This window comes from Peromyscus maniculatus, chromosome 23 (genome assembly GCF_049852395.1).
Source record: "Peromyscus maniculatus bairdii isolate BWxNUB_F1_BW_parent chromosome 23, HU_Pman_BW_mat_3.1, whole genome shotgun sequence".
NCBI lineage: Eukaryota > Metazoa > Chordata > Mammalia > Rodentia > Cricetidae > Peromyscus > Peromyscus maniculatus.
Window position 1 is genome coordinate 31,537,772 of NC_134874.1, and position 25,980 is coordinate 31,563,751.

General features: G+C 41.8%; 1 protein-coding gene across 1 annotated transcript in view; it reads left to right on the forward strand.

Annotated features, from left to right (window-relative positions):
- LOC143270579 (uncharacterized) overlaps positions 1 to 25,980 on the forward strand; it is a 91,319-nt gene that overhangs the window by 49,645 nt on the left and 15,694 nt on the right. The window contains exons 19-25 of the mRNA XM_076561005.1: positions 1,906 to 1,973; positions 2,705 to 2,729; positions 8,418 to 8,485; positions 9,221 to 9,245; positions 12,596 to 12,703; positions 18,440 to 18,510; positions 19,245 to 19,269. Coding sequence (XP_076417120.1) covers positions 1,906 to 1,973; positions 2,705 to 2,729; positions 8,418 to 8,485; positions 9,221 to 9,245; positions 12,596 to 12,703; positions 18,440 to 18,510; positions 19,245 to 19,269 — 390 coding nt within the window. The remainder of the gene's footprint in view (positions 1 to 1,905; positions 1,974 to 2,704; positions 2,730 to 8,417; positions 8,486 to 9,220; positions 9,246 to 12,595; positions 12,704 to 18,439; positions 18,511 to 19,244; positions 19,270 to 25,980) is intronic.

A 25,980-nucleotide genomic window follows, 5' to 3' on the forward strand; every position in this document is an offset into this window, starting at 1 on the left:
AGGGATAGATCCTATTCCCACTGTCAGGGTGCCATGAAACACACCAAGCTACACAACGGTCTTGCCCAGGCAAAGGCCCAGTCCATTCCCATGCATGATCCACAGCTGTGGGTCCAAAGTTCATGAGTGCCCACCAGCTTAGTTTAGTTGTATCTGTAAGTCTTCCCATCATGGTCTTGATGCCCCTTGCTCATAGAATTACTCTTCCCTCTCTTCGACTGAACATGCTTGGCCATGGCTCTCTGCATCTGTTTCCATCAGTTACTAGATGAAGGCTCTTTATGACAGTTAGGGTAGTCACCAATCTGATCACCAGGGTAGGCTAGCTCAGGCAACCTTTCCACAACTGTTAGTAATCTAAGTTGGGTCATGCCTGTGGATTCCAGGGAACATCCCTGACCAGGTTTCTCCCTATCCCCATGATGTCTCCTTCTATCAAGTTATCTCTTTCATTGCTCTCCCATGCTACCCATCCCATTCCCTGCTCAACCGTCCCATTTCCCCATGCCCCGATCCCATATCCCTACTTTCCATTGTCCCACCCTAACCCCCAGGTTTCTCATCTATTTCCCCTTCTGAGGGCGTTCCTCATGTCCCTTTTAGGGTCCTCCTTGTTATCTAGCCTCTCTGGTATTTACTCACTCATTAGTATATATCAGAAGTAAAGCAAAGTTAACCAAACTACAACCCACAGCTCCATAGAAGATAGACAAATATTTTAAATGCATGCTGATATGTATCCTTTTCACCAGCCTCACTGGTTATGTTGATGGACAATTTTTGCATCCAACTGAACTTTCAGATGTGCTAACACCTGCTGAATGGATGTCACTCTGGATTCAAAGTTGCCTATTTCATCTTTCAAAATGGTCTTTGCTTCTCCTAGTAGTTCATGGGTTTTTTTCTTGAGAGTGGCTAATGAAAGCACTCTCATATATCACTAGGCATTTATCTGCCAACATTCCATCGTTACACATCTTCTAAGTCCTGGAGTCTTTTGTATTTCTAGTTCTGCTCTTAGCTTGTGATTCTCTTCCTAGTCCGTGCAAATTTCTTTATGTTTTTTGATCTTGGAGTAAAATGCTCACATCCTATACAGCTGCTTCCTTCACAGTGATTCCCTTCTTTCCAAGTTGAGAGTTTCATGTGAGACATTTAGTACATAAAAGATTGTATTCCTGCCGTCCTCATCTGTCAACTCTTACCTGAAATTGGAATGATAAAAATTGTAAACACAGCCGGGCGGTGGTGGTGCACGCCTTTAATCCCAGCACTCGGGAGGCAGAGGTGGGTAGATCTCTGTGAGTTGGAGGCCAGCCTGGGCTACCAAGTGAGCTCCAGGAAAGGCGCAAAGCTGCACAGAGAAACCCTGTCTCGAAAAACCAAAAAAAAAAAATTGTAAACACACACACAAATTAAACACAAGTTTGGCCATAAGGAAGGAAAAAATTCTTCTTTCCAAGGATATCAATGCCTTCTCCAAGCCCGATGACCTGGATTTGAAACTCAGGACACACCTGGCAAAAGGGGAGGAACAGATTCCACAAGCTATCCACTGATCTCCACACGTAAAACGAGACCTCACAAGTGGCCCTCCAAACAGAATACATGTGAAAATGTTAATTTAACAATACACAATCAAAGACAGATTATTTTATGTTGCTTTGGGTGTCCACTGTCTGGAAATGCAACAAATCTCTTACTCATATGTCTCCTGGTCTTTCTCTACTTTAATTTCCTTCAAGGGAAGACGGTTCAGCAGCTGCCCAACAATCCTGTTCAGTAGGTCTAGTCACATGTCCTAAGTCCATGCACTTTTACCCACATCAAGTAAGGATACTACATAGGTAGGAAGCAGGACCAAGAGCTGACAGTCTGCAAGCTCATGACTTTCTCTCCCCCTAGGTTTAACGGAAAATGATGACACACTTAGACCAGATGGCCGCACAGTGACAGAAGAAAATTCGTCGGAGGTAAGAGAGCCTTTTTCTCTCTAAAATAGAAAGGTTACTTTAGTGATCTTACGTTTCAGAGGATATCCCACTGAACAACAAAACTGAGCAGGCATCATGGGTATTAGAGAGTTAGTTTGGAAGGGGAGAAGAAGAATTGTACCAGCCTGGTCCAAACTGAATAGAGCATCAAAGCATCCAGTGTTAATTATCAGTCTTGTGAGCAGGCCTTTTCTTCTGGAGAAAAAAGGTTCTCTTTAGATAAAACCTAAAGTTTTGGTTTAGAAGTTGTCAGGCACTTCAGATCCTCTCAATTTCCATGCAGTATGTTCCACAACAGTCATATGGAGCAAGCTTCTTATGTCTAGTGTGGGGTTGTAGGTGGTTAGACTTTTAATACATGAGCATTAGTGTAAATAATTGAAGCTACATTGTGGCAGGGTTAATTTCATAGCAGGATCATAAAGATGCTCCAGCATGTTGCAGTGTGGCTTAGGGAACATGCAGCAGAGACCAAACAGATAGTGCCTCTTGATCTGGTGTGGGAACCAGCAAAAGTGGGAAGAGGTACAAGTGAGGAACCCCAGTTCTTTTGTGACACCATCATATATACTAAAGCAGAGTCTTTTATTTGAAGACTCTTTCCCACTTTGATTGGCATTATATCATGTTCATATGTGTTTCAAGGACCCATGTAAACAGAACTCATCATGACCTAGGCCACAGACTGTTTTCTTTTCTTTACATTTCAGGTAAATTGCAGAAACCGAAGACGAGGTATGTATTATGGAATCTCTTTCTTAAGACACCTTTTAGAAATGAATTGTATAAATACTGGGTATCCTAATGTCTAACCAGGCACTGTGATCTATGCCACCTATTGGGAAGCATTTGGACTGTACATTTTAAAAAGTGGGCCTCTAAGTTAAAAACAAAATTCTAGAGGCATTTTTCCATATGCCCTGGAATCAGCTACAATGCCTGTAGTTAGTCTGGAATGGGTGCACCACCCTCTAATTCTTTCTCCCACATGTGGGTGATGCAGATGGAGTAGAGCTGATGTTCCTCAAGGCACCTTGTTCCAATGTCTCATGACTGAGGGTGAAATTCAACTCAGTGAATTTGGATCAGTGTACCTGGTTTGAATCAATGAGCAAGGGTCCACTAGTGGTCATGTTATGCATTGTCTTTGAGTTAGGAATGTGGTAAAGATTTCATTAAGGACAAGGAAAATAGAAGGTTCTTGTTCTATTCCAATTACAGGGACATGATGGAAAGTGAGCAGAGTGTGCTATTAAATGTGCTTTGCTTATCCTCCTCTCCTTTGTACACATTTCCCCAGAACATTTATTCTTTAACTCCGTGATACTACCAAACTTTCAGGGTTTGGGATTCAGTTACTAGCTCTGCATTTTACTTCTGCCTGTCTGAATAATTTGTTCAGTTGTTGTTAAAAATTCCAGTGAAGATAACCTAAAAGGGAAATGGTAGATTTTTCAATATAGTCTCAGCTTATAGGCTGTAACACAGGGTAATTATATATACAGGCAGGAGTCTGTGGCAGAGTCCCGTTATAACATGTCAGCGACCAGAAGATTTAATGCTCATGCTCAGCTTACCTTTTTATATATCCTTGATCCCTTCCTAAGCCATGATGTCATGCAGAGTTCAGTAGTCTTTCCACCTCACCTAACCTAAACTGCTCTAATCTCACACTTGCTGCCCAGTACTGGGTATCATCCAATTGACTGTTGAGATTCACCATGACAGTGCCCATGAAGTGTTGTGTTCACTTTGTGTACTTACCTGTGATAGAGACAATGTGGCTGGTGAGGAACAGTATTCTCTCTTTTACTCTAAGGAACAAGATAGTCTTGTAGGTGATAGTCTTGCAGAGTAAGCCCAATGATAAAGGAAGAACAGAGCCCTTCCATTTCTTCCTTCAGGACTTGTAGCAGTTCATGCATAGTCCTCGGTTCACTTTTAACTCCTGCTTCATGTGGCACCAACAGTGTAGAGTGCTGGGTAAAATGTCTGACAGAACTACCACATCTGCAATATACTGGCAAAGAAAGGCCTAGTGTTAATGTGTAGCTCATTCCCAGCCCGTGTGCCTCATTTTAGACTCCATGCAGGATGACTGAGGTGTAAAGGAGGTCAGAGACTTGTCCTTCATTCTTGAGCCTCTGACCTTATGAGTGAGGAGAGGTCTGATCTCTGACCCCGGTCTAGGCTGTTTTTCATGCATTCTTGATTCTGATTCCAAGATACAGAGGGTGCCTTAGGAAGTTCCCATAAGCTAATACCCATGTTCCAAGGGTTGAAGGACATGAGCAATTGGGGAGCAACCTTCTTGACACACATCTTGCCACAGGCTGTCTGTCCTCTATGTTTTGTATATTTATGACTTTGTACTCGAGTATCTGACATGGTGGTCTTTGGGCAGAAATGAGTTCATATCTGACAAGTGTGTTTCCTCCAGGCTCTCCCGTCTTTGGTAGGTTGATGGACTTTGATCTTTACAAGTCTGTCTGATCTTCTGCATTGTCTCATTGAACTACTTTGGCCTTGGCTCCTTTTCATAGACAATCTCAGTAGCCTTAATACAATGTGTCTCCTCTCCTTAAACTCAGCAGCTATTGCTTCTGAACAAGGTGTCCCTCCTAGATCTAGGAGCAGTCTCTACCCCCATTATCTTCCTCCTCCCTTCTCTGGTACCTACCTCTGGGATACTTAGTGTTATAGACACTGCATCTGGTAATACATCAAGGTGTGGGATATTCTTTCTACCTGGGAACATTGAAACATTGCTCAAAAGAATGCCCATCTGAGTCTCTTATGTTACTGGTGGGTAGAGGTGAAAGCCTGCTGTTGAACACCTAATGCACTTGAATATGAGAAAAGAGAGGGAAGAGTTGAGTCTAAAATCAGCTAGGAAAGATTTCCTAATCAGATTAATGTAAAAGAATAACTAAATTATAAAAAAAACTGAAGGAAATTTTTCTAAAATTTATGGAAAGTGACAAAGCCAAACCACTGACTTTTGATGGTCAATTTGGAACTCTCGAACACCTAATGCACTGACACCAATTAGTGCAATGTCTGCTAACTTCCTTGACACTGTCTCTACTTTATACCCGTCTGTAGCTGTGCTGCAGGCAGCCTCATGTACAGACACCCTCATTTTGCATGGAAAGGCAGACGCCTCTGAGAAGTATCCACCTTTAGTGCTTTTTTTAAAGACAACACATATGGCCTTCACCTAGGCCTTGCCAAAAATGTACGACTTCTATGCATGGATCTGGCTACCACTTGTGTCTGAGACTAAGTGGTGGGATGAGTTAAGGGTCCTGGGTGAGATTTCAAAAGATGGACCTAGTATTGGCCTCCATAATCTGTTTAGTGTGGCATAGTCACACAGGGTGAAGAGTGAGTATCATGGGTCACAGTTAGGAAAAGGGCTTACACATGTGCTGCCTTTCTGGGTCTGGGCCTGCTGGTGGGTGGAATGGAAGGAGAGAAGTGATTCAGACTCATAAGAGAGTTGATAAATCTGCCTGGGTCTGGGCATAGAGGGCCTTCATGGGTTAGTAGCACTATATGATAGAACAGGTTTAGAATAGTTTTAGAATACTCCAGAGAGCCTGGGTATGGGGCACTTGCCTGTGTCCATACCTGTTTTGGCATTAGGTTGAGGGTCCTTCATAAAGCTAGGCAGGAAGGACTATGGAGGATGACCCCTGCCAATACCACCACTGTGGGTTCTGACACTAGGGGATCAGAATGGAGGGCAGGTGGTAACTGAGTGTGTGGACTAATGCAGGATAGTCCACACACTCCTCTCACATCCATGCACACGAACACTTACCTACAACCAAGCAAATGCATCTAATCCACACCTATGATCAAAACTACACTCACACATGCACATTCATGCATACCCATGAACAAGAAATCTGAATGGCATGTGCACAATTACAATAAAATCATAACAATTTGTGGTTAAAGTTGTAGTAAAGTTAATTTTTGCCAAATATCATGCCACCATTGAGATACTTAATCACTTGCATGATTTGCTTGAGTTTCCATGTCATTGCTCATTGCAGAGATTGTTTTCTTGGGTCTCTATTGCATTGGAACTGATTTATGTAACATTTCACTTGCTCAATTCGAGTGTTTACTTCACTCATAAGACCATCAATCATTAGAAAGCAATTACCTAAACAATGTTTATTAAATCTAAAATTCTCGCTGTTGTTGGTTTAGCTGATTTTATGAATATCACATGAACCTACTAAAATTGATATACTTATGATATAAATGGATACATGAATATTGTCTCCTCTGAATATATGAAAAAAGAAGCAATATACGTTAAATACACAGATTTCCATTAATGAAATGAAATGATTAAAACTCCCCTCCAAGTCCTTTGAAGAATGGAAATTATCATTAAAATCAATGCTTGAGTGTGCTAGACAAACATCTTTTTAGGAATCTCTTTATTCATTTCACATACAAACCACAAATTTGTCCCTCATTCCTCCCTCTTCCGTCTTTTCCCCCAGCCTAACCCTCATCCCCTCCATCAAAAATGTATGGCCTCCCATGGAGAGTCAGCAAAGCCCAGAACATTCAGCTGAGGCAGGACCACACCTCTCCCCTTTCATCAAGGCTGTGCAAGGTGTCCCTACCATGGGCAATGGGCTCCAAAAGCCAGTTCATGCTCCAGGGATAGATCCTATTCCCACTGTCAGGGTGCCATGAAACACACCAAGCTACACAACGGTCTTGCCCAGGCAAAGGCCCAGTCCATTCCCATGCATGATCCACAGCTGTGGGTCCAAAGTTCATGAGTGCCCACCAGCTTAGTTTAGTTGTATCTGTCTTCCCATCATGGTCTTGATGCCCCTTGCTCATAGAATTACTCTTCCCTCTCTTCGACTGAACATGCTTGGCCATGGCTCTCTGCATCTGTTTCCATCAGTTACTAGATGAAGGCTCTTTATGACAGTTAGGGTAGTCACCAATCTGATCACCAGGGTAGGCTAGCTCAGGCAACCTTTCCACAACTGTTAGTAATCTAAGTTGGGTCATGCCTGTGGATTCCAGGGAACTTCCCTGACCAGGTTTCTCCCTATCCCCATGATGTCTTCCTCTATCAAGTTATCTCTTTCATTGCTCTCCCATGCTACCCATCCCATCCCCTGCTCAACCGTCCCATTTCCCCATGCCCCGATCCCATATCCCTACTTTCCATTGTCCCACCCTAACCCCCAGGTTTCTCATCTATTTCCCCTTCTGAGGGCGTTCCTCATGTCCCTTTTAGGGTCCTCCTTGTTATCTAGCATCTCTGGTATTTACTCACTCATTAGAAGATACCAGAAGTAAAGCAAAGTTAACCAGACTACAACCCACAGCTCCATAAAAGATAGACAAATATTTTAAATGTATGCTGATATGATTCCTTTTCATCAGCCTCACTGGTTATGTTGAAGGATAATTTTGCATCCAACTGAACTTTCAGATGTGCTAACACCTGCTGAATGGATGTCACTCTGGATTCAAAGTTGCCTATTTCATCTTTCAAAATGGTCTTTGCTTCTCCTAGTAGTTCATGGGTTTTTTTCTTGAGAGTGGCTAATGAAAGCACTCTCATATATCACTAGGCATTTATCTGCCAACATTCTATCGTTACACATCTTCTAAGTCCTGGAGTTTCTTTTGTATTTCTAGTTCTGCTCTTAGCTTGCGATTCTCTTCCTAGTCCATACAAATTTCTTTATGTTTTTTGATCTTGGAGTAAAATGCTGACATCCTATACAGCTGCTTCCTTCATAGTGATTCTCTTCTTTCCAAGTTGAGAGTTTCATGTGAGACTTTTACTACATAAAAGATTGTATTCCTGCCGTCTTCATCTGTCAACTCTTACCTGAAATTGGAATGATGAAAATTGTAAACACAAACACTAAAGTTTAAACACAAGTTTGGTCACAGGGAAGGATAAAATTCTTCTTTCCAAGGATATCGATGCCTTCTCTAAGCCCAATGACCTGGATTAGAAACTCAGAACACACCTGGCAAAAGGGGAGGAACAGATCCCACAAGCTATCCACTGACCTCCACACCCAAAATGAGACCTCACAAGTGGCCCTCCAAACAGAATACATGTGAAAATGTTAATTTAACAATACACAATCAAAGACAGATTATTTTATGTTGCTTTGGGTGTCCACTGTCTAGAAATGCAACAAATCTCTTACTCATATCTCTCCTGGTCTTTCTCTGCTTTAATTTCCTTCAAGGGAAGACGGTTCAGCAGCTGCCCAACAATCCTGTTCAGTAGGTCTAGTCACATGTCCTAAGTCCATGCACTTTTACCCACATCAAGCAAAGATGCTACATAGATAGGAAGCAGGACCAAGAGCTGACAGTCTGCAAGCTCATGACTTTCTCTCCCCCTAGTTATACCAGAAAATGATGACACACTTAGACCAGATGGCCGCACAATGACAGAAGAAAATTCATCGGAGGTAAGAGAGCCTTTTTCTCTCTAAAATAGAAAGGTTACTTTAGTGATCTTAAGTTTCAGAGGATATCCCACTGAACAACAAAACTGAGCAGGCATCATGGGTATTAGAGAGTTAGCTTAGGAAGGGGAGAAGAAGAATTGTACCAGCCTGGTCCAAACTGAATAGAGCATCAAAGCATCCAGTGTTAATTATCAGTCTTGTGAGCAGGCCTTTTCTTCTGGAGAAAAAAGGTTCTCTTTAGATAAAACTTAAAGTTTTGGTTTAGAAGTTGTCAGGCACTTCAGATCCCCTCAATTTCCATGCAGTATGTTCCACAACAGTCATATGGAGCAAGCTTCTTATGTCTAGTGTGGGGTTGCAGGTGGTTAGACTTTTAACACATGAGCATTAGTATAAATATTTGAGGCTACATTGTGGCAGGGTTAATTTCATAGCAGTATCATAAAGATGCTCCAGCATGTTGCAGTGTGGCTTAGGGAACATGCAGCAGAGACCAAACAGATAGTGCCTCTTGATCTGGTGTGGGAACCAGCAAAAGTGGGAAGAGGTACAAGTGAGGAACCCCAGTTCTTTTGTGACACCATCATATGATATACTAAAGCAGAGTCTTTTATTTGAAGACTCTTTCCCACTTTGATTTGCATTATACCATGTTGATATGTGTTTCAATGTCCCATGCAAACAGAACTCATCATGACCTAGGCCACAGACTGTTTTCTTTTCTTTACATTTCAGGTGCATTGCAGAAATCGAAGACGAAGTATGTATTATGGAATCTTTTTCCTAAGACACGTTTTAGAAATGAACTGTGTAAATACTTGGTATCCTTATATCTAACCAGCCACTGTGATCTATGACACTGGGAAGCATTTGGACTGTATTTTTTAAAAAGTGGGTCTCTAAGTTAAAAAAATAGTGGAGGCATTTGTCCATGTGCACTGGATTCAGCTATGATGCCTGTAGTTAGTCTGGAATGGTGTACACCAGGCCACATCTAAATCTGTTTTTTCCCAAGATAGGTATCCCAATTGCTCAGTCCAATCTACAGGGACAAGCTGTTGAATTACCCTATTAGGATACACACTTGACCTTTATAAAGTATATATGTTCAAAGCCCATCATATGCAGTACATTTATTTGTTTGTGTGCTACTCTGTGAAAGAATAAACCATGGCACAGAGATAAGTGATGAGGCTGTCCATGGAGATGAAGAGACCTTCTATAGCCCCAGCACTTGGTAATCCCTAACTTGGAACATCCCAGTATCTGCCTTCAATAGGTCAAAACTGCAGAGATCAGGACCCTGTAGTGACTACCACAGAGAGCCCAGGGCATTACTTCTCATCTACATACAGACATTCCGAAGAATGAAAGGTTAGAAAGCACACAGGCTTCTAGTCAGATCACTGATTCTGAGAATGGGAAACAGATACTGCATGGCGAGATGGGGCAGGTGTGTTTCATTTAGAATTTTATAGTACATGGATTAATCCAGTAAGAACTAATGAAAAATGGAAGAAACACTTCTCAGAAAAAGAGCACAACAATTGTTTATACAATGCTCAGCCCTGAACACATATACATATAAAGCATAAAAGTAATATTATGTATACTGATCAGGTTCTATTTATTTGATTTGGAACACACACACACACACACACACACACACACACACTCCAGTTAGTGAGAAAAGGAGCCATGTTTTGAAAGAGAGCAAGGAAAGGTTTATGGGTCTAGAGGAGGGTTTTCATTGAGAAACAGGTGTGGGAAATGATGTCCTTATTATAATATCAAAAAAAAGATTTTTTAAAGAAATAGTTTGATATGATGGTTTTTCTATATCTTATATTTCTTTTGTCATGTTTGGTTGTTATCTTTCAGAAATTTTTTTCTAGTGGGAGACAGACAGAATGGATCCAAATGAGATGGGAGATTGGGAGGAACTGGCAGGAACAAGGGGAGGAGAAACTATAATTTGGAATATTGTATGAAAAAAATCCATTTCCAACAAAAGGGAAAAAATGAAAAATTTAAAAATTCTCTCATGCAAATTCAAGATCAAGATTTTAATAGAAAAAATGAAAGTACTATATATCAAAAAGAAATAAATGATTTAGCAAAAAAAAAAACCAATAGCATGAGCACAAAAGAGACACTCATCTTAACAACAGTGTCCACTAGGAACTCCAGTTACCTCTTGGCTCTGGATCTGAGCTGACACATTTTCCTAATAGGAGGACGTTTTTAAAGATATATTTATTTTTATTTTGGGTATATGAGTGTTCACCTGTATGAATGTATGTGCACCATTTGTATCTATGATACATATGCAGACTCAAATTAGCTGTATGGTTTCTAGCAACTGGAGTTATAGACTATTTTGAGCTGTTTTTTCTGTGTTAGAAACCAACCAGACCTGTGTCCTCTGCAGGAACAGCAGGGGATGTTAACCTCTGGTCTCCTTAGCTCCTGGCAACAGGTTTTTAAATGTGAGCTAGACTCTGGGCTCCAAGGGGACTTCTGCTCACTGGTAGTCAGTGTCCATACTGCCTGTGAGTGGGAACACTAGGGGGACCACAGGCAGCAGGTAGGAGTAACAAGAGCATCGTTATTTGCAAAATGGTTTCTGTATATTTGCTCAGGCATGTGCTATGAAGGCCTTTGGCAAAGAAGAGCTAGTTCTTGAGAGAGAATGTGGTTCATTGCATACCTACCATTTCTAAGGCCTCGGGTGTGAGCTCCCAGTATGCAAAAGATGTGCTGTGGTTGTATAGCTTTATAAACCTCCTTCAGAGGTGCTGATGGGAGAATTTTAAGTTCAAAGACATCCATTTCTACAAAGTGACATTGAGATCACTGTCGGCCAGAGACCGTTTCTCTAAAAAAAAGTGAAAAGAAAACAACAGAGGGGAGTAGGACTTTTTCCATTGCCCGTGTGTCTGTGTGTGGGAGAAGATTCTGGAGAAACAGAACTTTCATGAAGAATAGATGAGCAGCATCTTGCAAACTCACACGTAGCCTGTGTAGACTACCATTCTGTTAGCTGAACTCAGTTCAGATTGTCCACACAATTTCAGGGGACATCTGTCACCTACAATGGCACCAGGCTGCTTTTCCAGCCTCTTCCTGATGAGGGTTTATGCAGGTTTGATGTGATTAAAAGAGTTTCCTTTCCTCCCAACTTCCACGTGACAACTTGGTCTAGATTGACTTGGAGCCTGGAAGCATTGGTACCCTCCCAATTTTGTTCCGGAGGTTCAGACTCAGTCACTGAGAGGCCAGTGGCAGGTTGAGGATGATAGAGGAAGGTGCTGTTTACTGATCCAGGAATCCCACAGCTCATTTGGGACTAAGCTCACACTTGGAGTCAGGGACTGCCTGGCAGAGCATGTCTCCTGTCAGTTGTTTCTGTCAGGAGAGGTCGTCACTGGCACACAAATGCAGCTGTTACTGCTCCATTGTGTGAAATGTCACAAGTTTTCAAAGCTTCTTACCTTCCTACCTCCCATGGACAATGCCATACATTGTCCATGAGATGTACTATTATATAAGGGGTAGTCAAAGAATGAAGAATAGCAGTTCTCCAGTGTTCTAGAGTAAATGAAACAGTTTGTCTGAATTCAGTTACTCCTGTGTAGCTGAAGTCTTCTGGTATCTCACAGACATCACAGGGCACTTCTGAATGCCTGTGCTTTTTCCTACAGTATACATTACAAAGATCTGTTTTAGCCTAGTGAGTCCTGTGGGTAGTCCTTAAGAAATTCTTAGGGTCTTAGTGAACAGCGGTGAATGGAGCCATTGCAAGGGTGTCATGGGCTCTAAGAAGGATTAGAGTGATACCACTCTGCTCTGGCACCACACTCACAAAGTGTGTTCAGTCATGGGGCTCTTCCTTCTGTATTTCCACATAAATTAGATTTTACTTGTCATGTTCATGTAATGCTTAACTGGTTGTACACTATTCAGTGATCCTCCTGAAGCACAATCTCACTCTGATGACTGTACCCGGAAACAAGCAATCAGATCAAATGTACAAACACACAGTTGTTAGTTTCCTCTGTTTTTCTGCCATGAGGCTGACATGAAACTCTATTCTCGATGCATTCCCAGTTTCTCCTTTATTGAAGAGAATTCAGCAAAGACAAGCAATACCGCATACAGATGTGATGACACCAGAAATCTGTAAATTTTATTCTATAGAAATTCCTAATGAAAAAGGTATGTTGTGAATTCTGTAATTCTGTCCAGTTGTGTAATGTGGTGATAATCATTTTCTTTATATGTAAATCTAAAGAGAAGCTTAAGACTATTTCCCTATGTAGGATAATTCCAATATATTTAAGTCTTCAATGTAAACACAACTACAGATTTTAAAATGCATCTGATGTCACCTTTGGCTCTCATTCAATAGCATGAACTGGTGGAAACTGAGGCTCATTAGTATGAGTCAGGGTGGTTTCACCTGCTGTAGACAGGAATGGGTGCACCACCCTCTAATCCTTTCTCCCACATGTGGGTAATGCAGATGGAGTAGAGCTGATGTTCCTCAAGGCACATTGTTCCAATGTCACATGACTGAGGGTGAAATTCAACTCAGTGAATTTGGATCAGTGTACCTGGTTTGAATCAATGAGCAAGGGTCCACTAGTGGTCATGTTATGCATTGTCTTTGAGTTAGGAATGTGGTAAAGATTTCATTAAGGACAAGGAAAATAGAAGGTTCTTGTTCTATTCCAATTACAGGGACATGATGGAAAGTGAGCAGAGTGTGCTATTAAATGTGCTTTGCTTATCCTCCTCTCCTTTGTACACATTTCCCCAGAACATTTATTCTTTAAGTCCGTGATACTACCAAACTTTCAGGGTTTGGGATTCAGTTACTAGCTCTGCATTTTACTTCTGCCTGTCTGAATAATTTGTTCAGTTGTTGTTAAAAATTCCTGTGAAGATAACCTAAAAGGGAAGTGGTACTTTTTTTGAATATAGTCTCAGCTTATAGACTGTAACACAGGGTAATTATATATACAGGCAGGAGTCTGTGGCAGAGTCCCATTATAACCTGTCAGTGACCAGAAGATTTAATGCTCATGCTCAGCTTACCTTTTTATATATCCTTGATCCCTTCCTAAGCCATGATGTCATGTAGAGTTCAGTAGTCTTTCCACCTCACCTAACCTAAACTGCTCTAATCTCACACTTGCTGCCCAGTACTGGGTATCATCCAATTGACTGTTGAGATTCACCATGACAGTGCCCATGAAGTGTTGTGTTCACTTTGTGTACTTACCTGTGATAGAGACAATGTGGCTGGTGAGGAACAGTATTCTCTCTTTTACTCTAAGGAACAAGATAGTCTTGTAGGTGATAGTCTTGCAGAGTAAGCCCAATGATAAAGGAAGAACAGAGCCCTTCCATTTCTTCCTTCAGGACTTGTAGCAGTCCATGCATAGTCCTCTGTTCACTGTTAACTCCTTCTTCATGTGCCACCAACAGGGTACAGTGTTGGTAAAATGTCTGACAGAACTACCACATCTGCAATATACTGCAAAGAAGTGCCTAGTGTTAATGTGTAGCTCATTCCCAGCCTATGTGCCTCATCCTGGACTGCCATGCAGGATGACTGAGGTGTAAAGGAGGTCAGAGACTTATTCTTCATCCTTGAGCCTCTGACCTTATGAGTGAGCAGGGATCTGATCTCTGACCCCTGCCTTGGCTCTTTTTCATGCATTCTTGATTCTGATTCCAAGATACAGATGGTGTCTTAGGAAGTTCCCATAAGCTAATACCCATGTTCCAAGTGTTGAAGGACATGAGCAATTGGGGAGCAACCTTCTTGACACACATCTTGCCACAGGCTGTGTCTGTCCTCTATGTTTTGTATATTTATGACTTTGTACTCGAGTATCTGACATGGTGGTCTTTGGGCAGAAATGAGTTCATATCTGAGGATTGTGGTTCCTCCAGGCTCTCCCCTCTTTGGTAGGTTCAAGAACTTTGATCTTTACAAGTCTGTCTGATCTTCCGCATTATCTCATTGAACTACTTGGGGCTTGGCTCCTTTTCATAGACAATCTCAGTAGCCTTAATACATTGTGTCTCCTCTCCTTAAACTCAACAGTTATTACTTCTGAGCAAGGTGTCCCTCCTAGATCTAGGAGCAGTCTCTACCCCTTTTATCTTCTTCCTCCCTTCTCTGGTACCTACCTCTGGGATACTGAGTCCTCTAGACACTGTACCTGGTATTGCATCAAGGTGTGGGATATTCTTTCTACCTGGGAACATTGAAACATTGCTCAAAAGAATGCCCATCTGAGTCTCTTATGATACTGGTGGGTAGAGGTGAAAGCCTGCTGTTGAATACATAATGCACTTGAATATGAGAAAAGAGAGGGAAGAGTTGAGTCTAAAATCAGCTAGGAAAGGTCTCCTAATCAGAGTAGTGTAAAAGAATAACTAAATTATATAAAAAAAAAACTGAAGGAAATTGTCCCAAAATTTATGGAAAGTGACAAAGCCAAACCACTGACTTTTGATGGTCAATTTGGAACTCTCGAACACCTAATGCTCTGACCCCAATTAGTGCAATGTCTGGTAACTTCCTTGACACTGTCTCTACTTTATACCCGTCTGTAGCTGTGCTGCAGGCAGCCTCATGTACAGACACCCTCATTTTGCATGGAAAGGCAGAAGCCTCTGAGAAGTATCTACCGTTAATGCTTTTTTGAAGACAACACATATGGCCTTCACCTAGGCCTTGCCAAAAATGTATGACTTCTATTCATGGATCTGGCTACCTTGTGTCTGAGACTAAGTGGTGGGATGAGTTAAGGGTCCTGGGTGAGCTTTCAAAAGATGGTCCTCGTATTGGCCTCCATAATCTGTTTGGTGTGGCATTGTCACACAGGGTGAAGAATGAGTATCATGGGTCACAGTCAGCAAAAGGGCTGACAGATGTGCTGCCTTTCTGGGTCTGGGCCTGCTGATGGGTGGAATGGAAGGAGAGAAGTGATTCAGACTCATAAGAGAGTTGATAAATCTGCCTGGGTCTGGGCATAGAGGGCCTTCATGGGTGGGCAGCACATTATCATAGAACAGGTTTAGAATAGGTTTCGAATACTCCAGAGAGCCTGGATATGGGGCTCTTGCCTGTGTCCAACCCTGAGTTGGCATTTGTTTGAGGGTCCTTCATAAAGCTAGGCAGGAAGGACTATGGAAGATGATCCCTGCCAATACCACCACTGTGGGTTCTGACATTAGGGGATCAGAATGGAGGGCAGGTGGTAACTGAGTGTGTGGACTAATGTAGGATAGTCCACACACTCCTCTCACATCCATGCACACGAACACTTACATGCAACAAGCAAATGCATCTAATCCACACCTATGATCAAAACTACACTCACACATGCACATTCATGCATACCCATGAACAAGAAATCTGAATGGCATGTGCACAATTACAATAAAATCATAACCATTTGTGGTGAAAGTTGTAGAAAAGTTTAATTATTGGCAAATATCATGCCACCATTGAGATACATAATCAATTGCATGATTTGCTTGAGTTTCCATGTCATTGCTCATTGCAGAGATTGTTTTCTTGGGGCTCTATTCCATTGGAACTGATTTATGTAACATTTCACTTGCTCAATTTGAGTGTTTATTTCAATCATAAGACAGCAATTTCCTACACAATATTTAGAAAATCTAAAGTTCTCGTTGTTGTTGGTTTAGCTGATTTTATGAATATCACATGAACCTACTAAAATTGATATACTTATGATATAAATGGAACATGAATATTGTCTCCTTCTCAACATATGAAATAAAGAAGCAATATATGTTAAATACACAGATTTCCATTAATGAAATGAAATGTTTAAAACTCCCATCCATGTCCTTTGAAGAATGGAAATTATCATTTAAAACAATGCTTGAGTGTGCTAGACAAACATTTTTTAGGAATCTTTTAATTTATTCATTTCACTTACCAACCACAGATTTGTACCTCATTCCCTCTCTGCTCCCACTCCAGCCTTTTCCACCAGCCTACCCCTCATCCCCTCCTTTGAAAATGTATGGCCTCCCATGGAGAGTCAGCAAGCCCAGAACATTCAGCTGGGACAGGTCTACACCTCTCCCCTTTCATCAAGGCTGTGCAAGGTGTCCCTACCATGGGCAATGGGCTCCAAAAGCCAGTTCATGCTCCAGGGATAGATCCTATTCCCACGGTCAGGGTGCCATGAAACACACCAAGCTACACAACGGTCTTGCCCAAGTAAAGGCCCAGTCCTTTCCCATGCATGATCCACAGCTATGGGTCCAAAGTTCATGAGTGCCCACCAGCTTAGTTTAGTTGTATCTGTAAGTCTTCCCATCATGGTCTTGATGCCCCTTGCTCATAGAATTACTCTTCCCTCTCTTCGACTGAACATGCTTGGCCATGGCTCTCTGCATCTGTTTCCATCAGTTACTTGATGAAGGCTCTATGATGACAGTTAGGGTAGTCACCAATCTGATCACCAGGGTAGGCTAGCTCAGGGAACCTTTCCACCACTGCTAGTATTCTAAGTTGGGTCATGCCTGTGGATTCCAGGGAACTTCCCTGACCAGGTTTCTCCCTATCCCCATGATGTCTTCCTCTATCAAGTCATCTCTTTCATTGCTCTCCCAAGCTGCCCATCCCATCCCCTGCTCAACTGTCCCATTTCCCTATGCCCCGATCCCATATCCCTACTTTCCATTGTCCCACCCTAACCCCCAGGTTTCTCAGGAGTTCTCATCTATTTCCCCTTCTGAGGGCGTTCCTCGCGTCCCTTTTAGCATCCGCCTTGTTACCTAGCATCTCTTGTATTTACTCACTCATTACCAGAAGTAAAGCAAAGTTAACCAAACTACAACCCACAGCTCCATAGAAGATAGACAAATATTTTAAATGTATGCTGATATGATTCCTTTTCATCAACCTCACTGGTTATGTTGAAGGATAATTTTGCATCCAACTGAAATTTCAGATGTGCTAACACCTGCTGAATGGATGTCACTCTGGATTCAAAGTTGCCTATTTCATCTTTCAAAATGGTCTTTGCTTCTCCTAGTAGTTCATGGGGTTTTTTCTTGAGAGTGGCTAATGAAAGCACTCTCATATATCACTAGGCATTTATCTGCCAACATTCCATCGTTACACATCTTCTAAGTCCTGGAGTTTCTTTTGTATTTCTAGTTCTAGTGCTCTTAGCTTGTGATTCTCTTCCTAGTCCATGCAAATTTCTTTATGTTTTTTGATCTTGGAGTAAAATGCTGACATCCTATACAGCTGCTTCCTTCATAGTGATTCTCTTCTTTTCAAGTTGAGAGTTTCATGTGAGACTATTACTACATAAAAGATTGTATTCCTGCCGTCCTCATCTGTCAACTCTTTCCTGAAATTTGAATGATAAAAATTGTAAACACACACACTAAAGTTTAAACACAAGTTTGGTCATGGGGAAGGATAAAATTCTTCTTTCCAAGGATATCGATGCCTTCTCTAAGCCCAATGACCTGCATTTGAAACTCAGAACACACATGGCAAAGGAGAGAAACAGATCCCACAAGCTATCCACTGACCTCCACACCCAAAATGAAACCTCACAAGTGGCCCTCCAAACAGAATACATGTTAAAATGTTAATTTAACAATACACAATCAAAGACAGATTATTTTATGTTCCTTTGGGTGTCCACTGTCTAGAAATGCAACAAATCTCTTACTCATATGTCTCCTGGTCTTTCTCTGCTTTAATTTCCTTCAAGGGAAGACGGTTCAGCAGCTGCCCAACCATCCTGTTCAGTAGGTCTAGTCACATGTCCTAAGTCCATGCACTTTTACCCACATCAAGCAAATATGCTACATAGGTAGGAAGCAGGACCAAGAGCTGTCAGTCTGCAAGCTCATGACTTTCTGTCCCCCTAGTAATACCGGAAAATGATGAAAACACACTTAGACGAGATGGCCGCACAAAGACAGAAGAAAAGTCGTCGGAGGTAAGAGAGCCTTTTTCTCTCTAAAATAGAAAGGTTACTTTAGTGATCTTATGTTTCAGAGGATATCCCACTGAACAACAAAACTGAGCAGGCATCATGGGTATTAGAGAGTTAGTTTGGAAGGGGAGAAGAAGAATTGTACCAGCCTGGTCCAAACTGAATAGAGCATCAAAGCATCCAGTGTTAATTATCAGTCTTGTGAGCAGGCCTTTTCTTCTGGAGAAAAAAGGTTCTCTTTAGATAAAACTTAAAGTTTTGGTTTAGAAGTTGTCAGGCACTTCAGATCCCCTCAATTTCCATGCAGTATGTTCCACAACAGTCATATGGAGCAAGCTTCCTATGTCTAGTGTGGGGTTGCAGGTGGTTAGCCTTTTAACACATGAGCATTAGTGTAAATAATTGAGGCTACACTGTGGCAGGGTTAATTTCATAGCAGGATCATAAAGATGCTCCAGCATGTTGCAGTGTGGCTTAGGGAACACGCAGCAGAGACCAAACAGATAGTGCCTCTTGATCTGGTGTGTGAACCAGCAAAAGTGGGAAGTGGTACAAGTGAGGAACCCCAGTTCTTTTGTGACACCATCATATGATATACTAAAGCAGAGTCTTTTATTTGAAGACTCTTTCCCACTTTGATTGCCATTATATCATGTTGATATGTATTTCAAGGACCCTTGCAAACAGAAATCATCATGACCTAGGCCACATACTATTTTCTTTCCTTTACATTTCAGGTGCATTGCAGAAACCAAAGACGAGGTATGTATTATGGAATTTTTTCCTAAGACACGTTTTAGGAATGAACTGTGTAAATACTTGGTATCCTTATATCTAACCAGGCACTGTGATCTATGCCACCTATTGGGAAGCATTTGGACCGTATTTTTTTAAAAAGTGGGTCTCTAAGTTAAAATAAATAGTGGAGGTATTTGTCCATGTGCACTGGATTCAGCTATGATGCCTGTAGTTAGTCTGGAATGGTGTACAACAGGCTACATCTAAATCTGTTTTTCCCCAAGATATGTATCCTAATTGCTCAGTCCAATCTACAGGGACAAGCTGTTGAATTACCATATTAGGATACACGCTTGACCTATATAAAGTATATATGTTCAAAGCCCATCATATGCAGTACATTTATTTGTTTGTGTGCTACTCTGTGAAAGAATAAACCAAGGCACAGAGATAAGTGATGAGGCTGTCCATGGAGATGAAGAGACCTTCTATAGCCCCAGCACTTGGTAATCCCTAACTTGGAACATCCCAGTATCTGCCTTCAATAGGTCAAAACTGCAGAGATCAGGACCCTGTAGTGACTACCACAGAGAGCCCAGGGCATTACTTCTCATCTACATACAGACATTCCGAAGAATGAAAGGTTAGAAAGCTCACAGGCTTCTAGTCAGATCACTGATTCTGAGAATGGGAAACAGATACTGCATGGGGAGATGGGGCAGGTGTCCAGTTACCACTTGGCTCTGGATCTATGCTGACACATTTTCCTAATAGGAAGACATTTTTTAAAGATATATTTATTTTTATTTTGAGTATGTGAGTATTCACCTGTATGAATGTATGTGCACCATTTGTATCTATGATACATATGCAGACTCAAATTAGCTGTATGGTTTCTAGCAACTGGAGTTATAGACTGTTTTGAGCTGTTTTTTCTGTGATAGAAACCAACCAGACCTGTGTCCTCTGCAGGAACAGCAGGGGATGTTAACCTCTGGTCTCCTTAGCTCCTGGCAACAGGTTTTTAAATGTGACCTAGACTCTGGGCTCCAAGGGTCTTCTGCTCACTGGTAGTCAGTGTCCATACTGCCTGTGAGTGGAAGCACTAGGGGGACCACAGGCAGCAGGTAGGAGTGAGAAGAGCATCGTTATTTGCAAAATGGTTTCTGTATATTTGCTCAGGCATGTGCTATGAAGGCCTTTGGCAAAGAAGAGCTAGTTCTTGAGAGAGAATGTGGTTCATTGCATACCTACCATTTCTAAGGCCTTGGGTTTGAGATCCCAGTAAGCAAAAGATCTGCTGTGGTTATATAGCTTTATAAACCTCCTTCAGAGTTGCCGATGGGAGAATTTTATGTTCAAAGTCATCCATTTCTACAATGTAGCATTGAGATCACTGTGGGCCAGAGACCTTTTCTCTGAAAAAGTGAAAAGAAAACAACAGAGGGGAGTAGGACTTCGTCCATTGCCCCTATGTCTGTGTGGGAGAAGATTCTGGAGAAACAGAGCTTTCATGAAGAATGGATGAACAGCACCTTGCAAACTCACATGTAGCCTGTGTAGACTACCATTCTGTTAGCTGAACTCAGTTCAGACTGTCCACACAGTTTCAGGGGACATCTATCACCTACAATGGCACCAGGCTGCTTTTCCAGCCTCTTCCTGATGAGGGTTTATCCAGGTTTCGTGAGATTAAAAGAGTTTCCTTTTCTCCCATCCTCCACGTAAAAACTTGGTTTAGATTGACTTGGAGCCTGGAAGCATTGGTACCCTCCCAATTTTTTTTTCCAAGAGGGTCAGACTCAGTCACTGAGAGGCCAGTGGCAGGTTGAGGATGATAGAGGAGGTGCTGTTTACTGATCCAGGAATCCGACAGCTCACTTCGGATGAAGCTCACACTTGGAGTCAGGGACTGCCTGGCAGAGCATGTCTCCTGTCTGTTGTTTCTGTCAGGAGAGGTCGTCACTGGCACACAAATGCAGCTGTTACTGCTCCATTGTGTGAAATGTCACAAGTTTTCAAAGCTTCTTACCTTCCTACCTCCCATGGACAATGCCATACATTGTCCATGAGATGTACTATTATATAAGGGGTAGTCAAAGAATGAAGAATAGCAGTTCTCCAGTGTTCTAGAGTAAATGAAACAGTTTGTCTGAATTCAGTTACTCCTGTGTAGCTGAAGTCTTCTGGTATCTCACAGACATCACAGGGCACTTCTGAATGCCTGTGCTTTTTCCTACAGTATACATTACAAAGATCTGTTTTAGCCTAGTGAGTCCTGTGGGTAGTCCTTAAGAAATTCTTAGGGTCTTAGTGAACAGCGGTGAATGGAGCCATTGCAAGGGTGTCATGGGCTCTAAGAAGGATTAGAGTGATACCACTCTGCTCTGGCACCACACTCACAAAGTGTGTTCAGTCATGGGGCTCTTCCTTCTGTATTTCCACATAAATCAGATTTTACTTGTCATGTTCATGTAATGCTTAACTGGTTGTACACTATTCAGTGATCCTCCTGAAGCACAATCTCACTCTGATGACTGTACCCGGAAACAAGCAATCAGATCAAATGTACAAACACACAGTTGTTAGTTTCCTCTGTTTTTCTGCCATGAGGCTGACATGAAACTCTATTCTCGATGCATTCCCAGTTTCTCCTTTATTGAGAGAATTCAGCAGAGACAAGCTATACCCCATACAGATGTGATGATACCAGAATTCTGTAAATTTTATTCTATAGAAACAACTGATAAGAAAAAAGGCATGTTGTGAATTCTGTAATTCTGTCCAGTTGTGTAATGTGGTGATAATCATTTTCTTTCATATGTAAATCTAGAGAGAAGTTTAAGACAATTTTTCCTATGTAGGTTAATACTAATATATCTAAGTCTTCAATGTAAACACAGCTAAAGAATTTAAAATGCATCTGATGTCACCTTCGGCTCTCATTCAATAGCATGAACCGGTGGAAACTGAGGCTCATTAGTATGAGTCAGGGTGGCTTCACCTGCTGTAGACAGGAATGGGTGGACCACCCTCTAATCCTTTCTCCCACATGTGGGTAATGCAGATGGAGTAGAGCTGATGTTCCTCAAGGCACATTGTTCCAATGTCACATGACTGAGGGTGAAATTCAACTCAGTGAATTTGGATCAGTGTACCTGGTTTGAATCAATGAGCAAGGGTCCACTAGTGGTCATGTTATGCATTGTCTTTGAGTTAGGAATGTGGTAAAGATTTCATTAAGGACAAGGAAAATAGAAGGTTCTTGTTCTATTCCAATTACAGGGACATGATGGAAAGTGAGCAGAGTGTGCTATTAAATGTGCTTTGCATATCCTCCTCTCCTTTGTACACATTTCCCCAGAACATTTATTCTTTAAGTCCGTGATACTACCAAACTTTCAGGGTTTGGGATTCAGTTACTAGCTCTGCATTTTACTTCTGCCTGTCTGAATAATTTATTCAGTTGTTGTTAAAAATTCCTGTGAAGATAACCTAAAAGGTAATTGGTACTTTTTTGAATATAGTCTCAGCTTATAGACTGTAACACGGGGTAATTATATATACAGGCAGGAGTCTGTGGCAGAGTCCCATTATAACCTGTCAGTGACCAGAAGATTTAATGCTCATGCTCAGCTTACCTTTTTATATATCCTTGATCCCTTCCTAAGCCATGATGTCATGTAGAGTTCAGTAGTCTTTCCACCTCACCTAAACTAAACTGCTCTAATCTCACACTTGCTGCCCAGTACTGGGTATCATCCAATTGACTGTTGAGATTCACCATGACAGTGCCCATGAAGTGTTGTGTTCACTTTGTGTACTAATCTGTGATAGAGCCAATGTGACTGGTTAGGAACAGTATTCTCTTTTGTACTCTAAGGAACCTGTAGGTGATAGTCTAGCAGAGTAAGCCCAATGATAAAGGAAGAACAGAGCCCTTCCATTTCTTCCTTCAGGACTTGTAGCAGTCCATGCATAGTCCTCTGTTCACTGTTAACTCCTGCTTCACGTGGCACCAACAGGGTAGAGTGCTGGGTAAAATGGCTGTTTAGTCTGACACAACTACCACATCTGTAATATACTGGCAAGGAAGGGTCTAGTGTTAATGTGTAGCTCATTCCCAGCCTATGCGCTTCATCCTGGACTGCCATGCAGGATGACTGAGGTGTAGAGGAGGTCAGAGACTTGTCCTTCATCCTTGAGCCTCTGACCTTATGAGTGAGCAGGGATCTGATCTCTGACCCCTGCCTTGGCTCTTTTTCATGCATTCTTGATTCTGATTCCAAGATACATATGGTGTCTTAGGAAGTTCCCATAAGTTAATATCCATGTTTCTAGGGCTGAAGGACATGAGCAATTGGGGAGCAACCTTCTTGACACACATCTTGCCACAGGCTGTGATTGTCCTTAGTGTTCTGTGTATTCGTGGCTTTCTTTTGGGAATTTCAAGTTGCCCCACAGAGATCCAGGACCAGTCTCCACCCCCATAGTCCTCCATCTCTCTCTTCTCTAGCCACTTTCTCCTACTTCTGGAATGCCATGTGGACTCTAGACTCTGTACCTAGTAATACATCAATGTGTGACAATTCCCTTATTCCGGGAATTTTTTCATGGTGTTTCATACTATAAAACATTTCTCAGAAGTGTCCCCAGAATGAGTCTCTATGTGTCGTGTCTTTTATATTCTATAATTTTCTCTTCCTCCTTCTCTAAACTTATCAGTCACAAGAAAAGAGTCCGGAACCCAAAACTTCTAGTGTACTACATTTACAGAATGACATTTGAATCTTACTAGGTCATCTGGCTCATCCCTTCACCTGATGGGCATAGGTAGAAGGCTGGTTGTGTGCAACTGAAGTTCTTGAACATGTAAAGACAGAGAAGTTAACCAGAGTCAGCTTGGAGCAGTCACATAAACAGAGTGACACAAGGCACAATAAGAAAAAAAAACTAAGTGATCCATGCAACTACATGAGCCGGGCAGTGGTGGTACACGCCTTTAATCTCAGCACTCAGGAGGCAGAGGCAGGTGGATCTCTGTGAGTTCAAGGCCAGTCTGGTCTACAGAGTGAGTTCCAGGAAAGGCGCAAAGCTACCCAGAGAAACCCTGACTCGAAAAAAAAAAAAAAAACAACTAAGTGAAAACACATACATAGACACACCAAGACACACCCAGGGACACACACACATATACACACAGACACTATACACACAGACAGATATAGACACAGACACAGACACACACACACACACACACACACACACACACACACACACACAAAAAAAAAAACAAACAAACACAAACAGAAGAACATTGTCTGAAATCTTAGGAAGTGTGACAACAGTAAAGTCACTGACATGTTATGGTCATTTGGACCAAACACCTGAAGCTGTGACTCCAATTATTAGAATATCTGCTCCCTACAATGACCTTGTCTTGAATTTACCTGCATCTATATACTGATGGCAGCCTCGTGTTCACAGGCCCCCATTTTGCATGGAAAGGATCACCTCTGAGAAATGCCTAGCCTTTGTGCCTTCTCTAAGAGAAGTCTCATGTCTTTGGTCTTCACCTTGCCAAAAATGCACAACTTATAATCATTATTTAGGAGTTTTGGTAAGTTTAAAGGGCTTGCAGATATATATGTATATGTTTATATATATATATATATATATACATATATATATCACAAAGCTGAAGTGTTATAAAGACCAGAAAACCATATTCATAAACACATGTAGATTAGCCATTGTGCATTGTTCTTTCATAAAATATGCACCACATATGATGAATTATTGCAATTTATCTCATTATTCACACTTACCAAGATTGCATCATTTTTACCTTTGAGAGATAATGTAATGGGACATGAACATTCACTTTTAAATAGTTGTTTAAAGTTAAGTACATGGTGTACAGATGCTCAGAAGGTGATTAGACTGTGCACACATTGGTACCCTGTTTTGTTTTTAATTTTTTAAATTTTTATTTTATAATTTAATTTAATTTTACATATACCCATGGATTCCCTTGTTCTCCCCCCCTCCTGCCCTCCCCCTGCCTTCCTCCCAGCCCCCCCCCATTCCCATCTCCTCCATGGCAAAGACTCCCCTGAGAATTGAGTTCAACTTGGTAGATTCAGTCCAGGCAGGTCCAGTCACCTCCTCCCAGGATGAGCCAAGTGTCCCTGTATAAGCCCCAGGTTCCAAACTGCCAGCATATGCACTGAGGGCAGGTCCCGGTCCCACTGCCTGGATGCCTCCCAAACAGATCAAGCTAATCAACTGTCTCACTTATCCAGAGGGCCTGATCCAGTTGGGGTCTCCTCAGGTATTGGTTCATAGTTCTTGTGTTTCCCTTCATTTGGCTATTTGTCCCTGTGCTTTTTCCAACCTTGGTCTCAACAATTCTCGCTCATACAAACCCTCCTCTTTCTTGCCAATTGGACTCCTGGAGCTCCACCCGGGGCCTGGCCAAAGATCTCTGCATCTGGTTCCCTCAGTCATTGGATGAGGTTTCTAGCATGATAGTTAGGGTGTTTGGCCATTCTATCACCAGAGTAGGTCAGTTCTGGCTGTCTCTCGACCATTGGCAGTAGTCTATTGTGGGGGTATCTTTGTGGATTTCTGTGGGCCTCTCTAGCACTTTGCTTCTTCCTATTCTCATGTGGTCTTCATTTATCATGGTCTTTTATTCCTTGTTCTCTCTCTCTGTTCTTGATCTATCTGGGA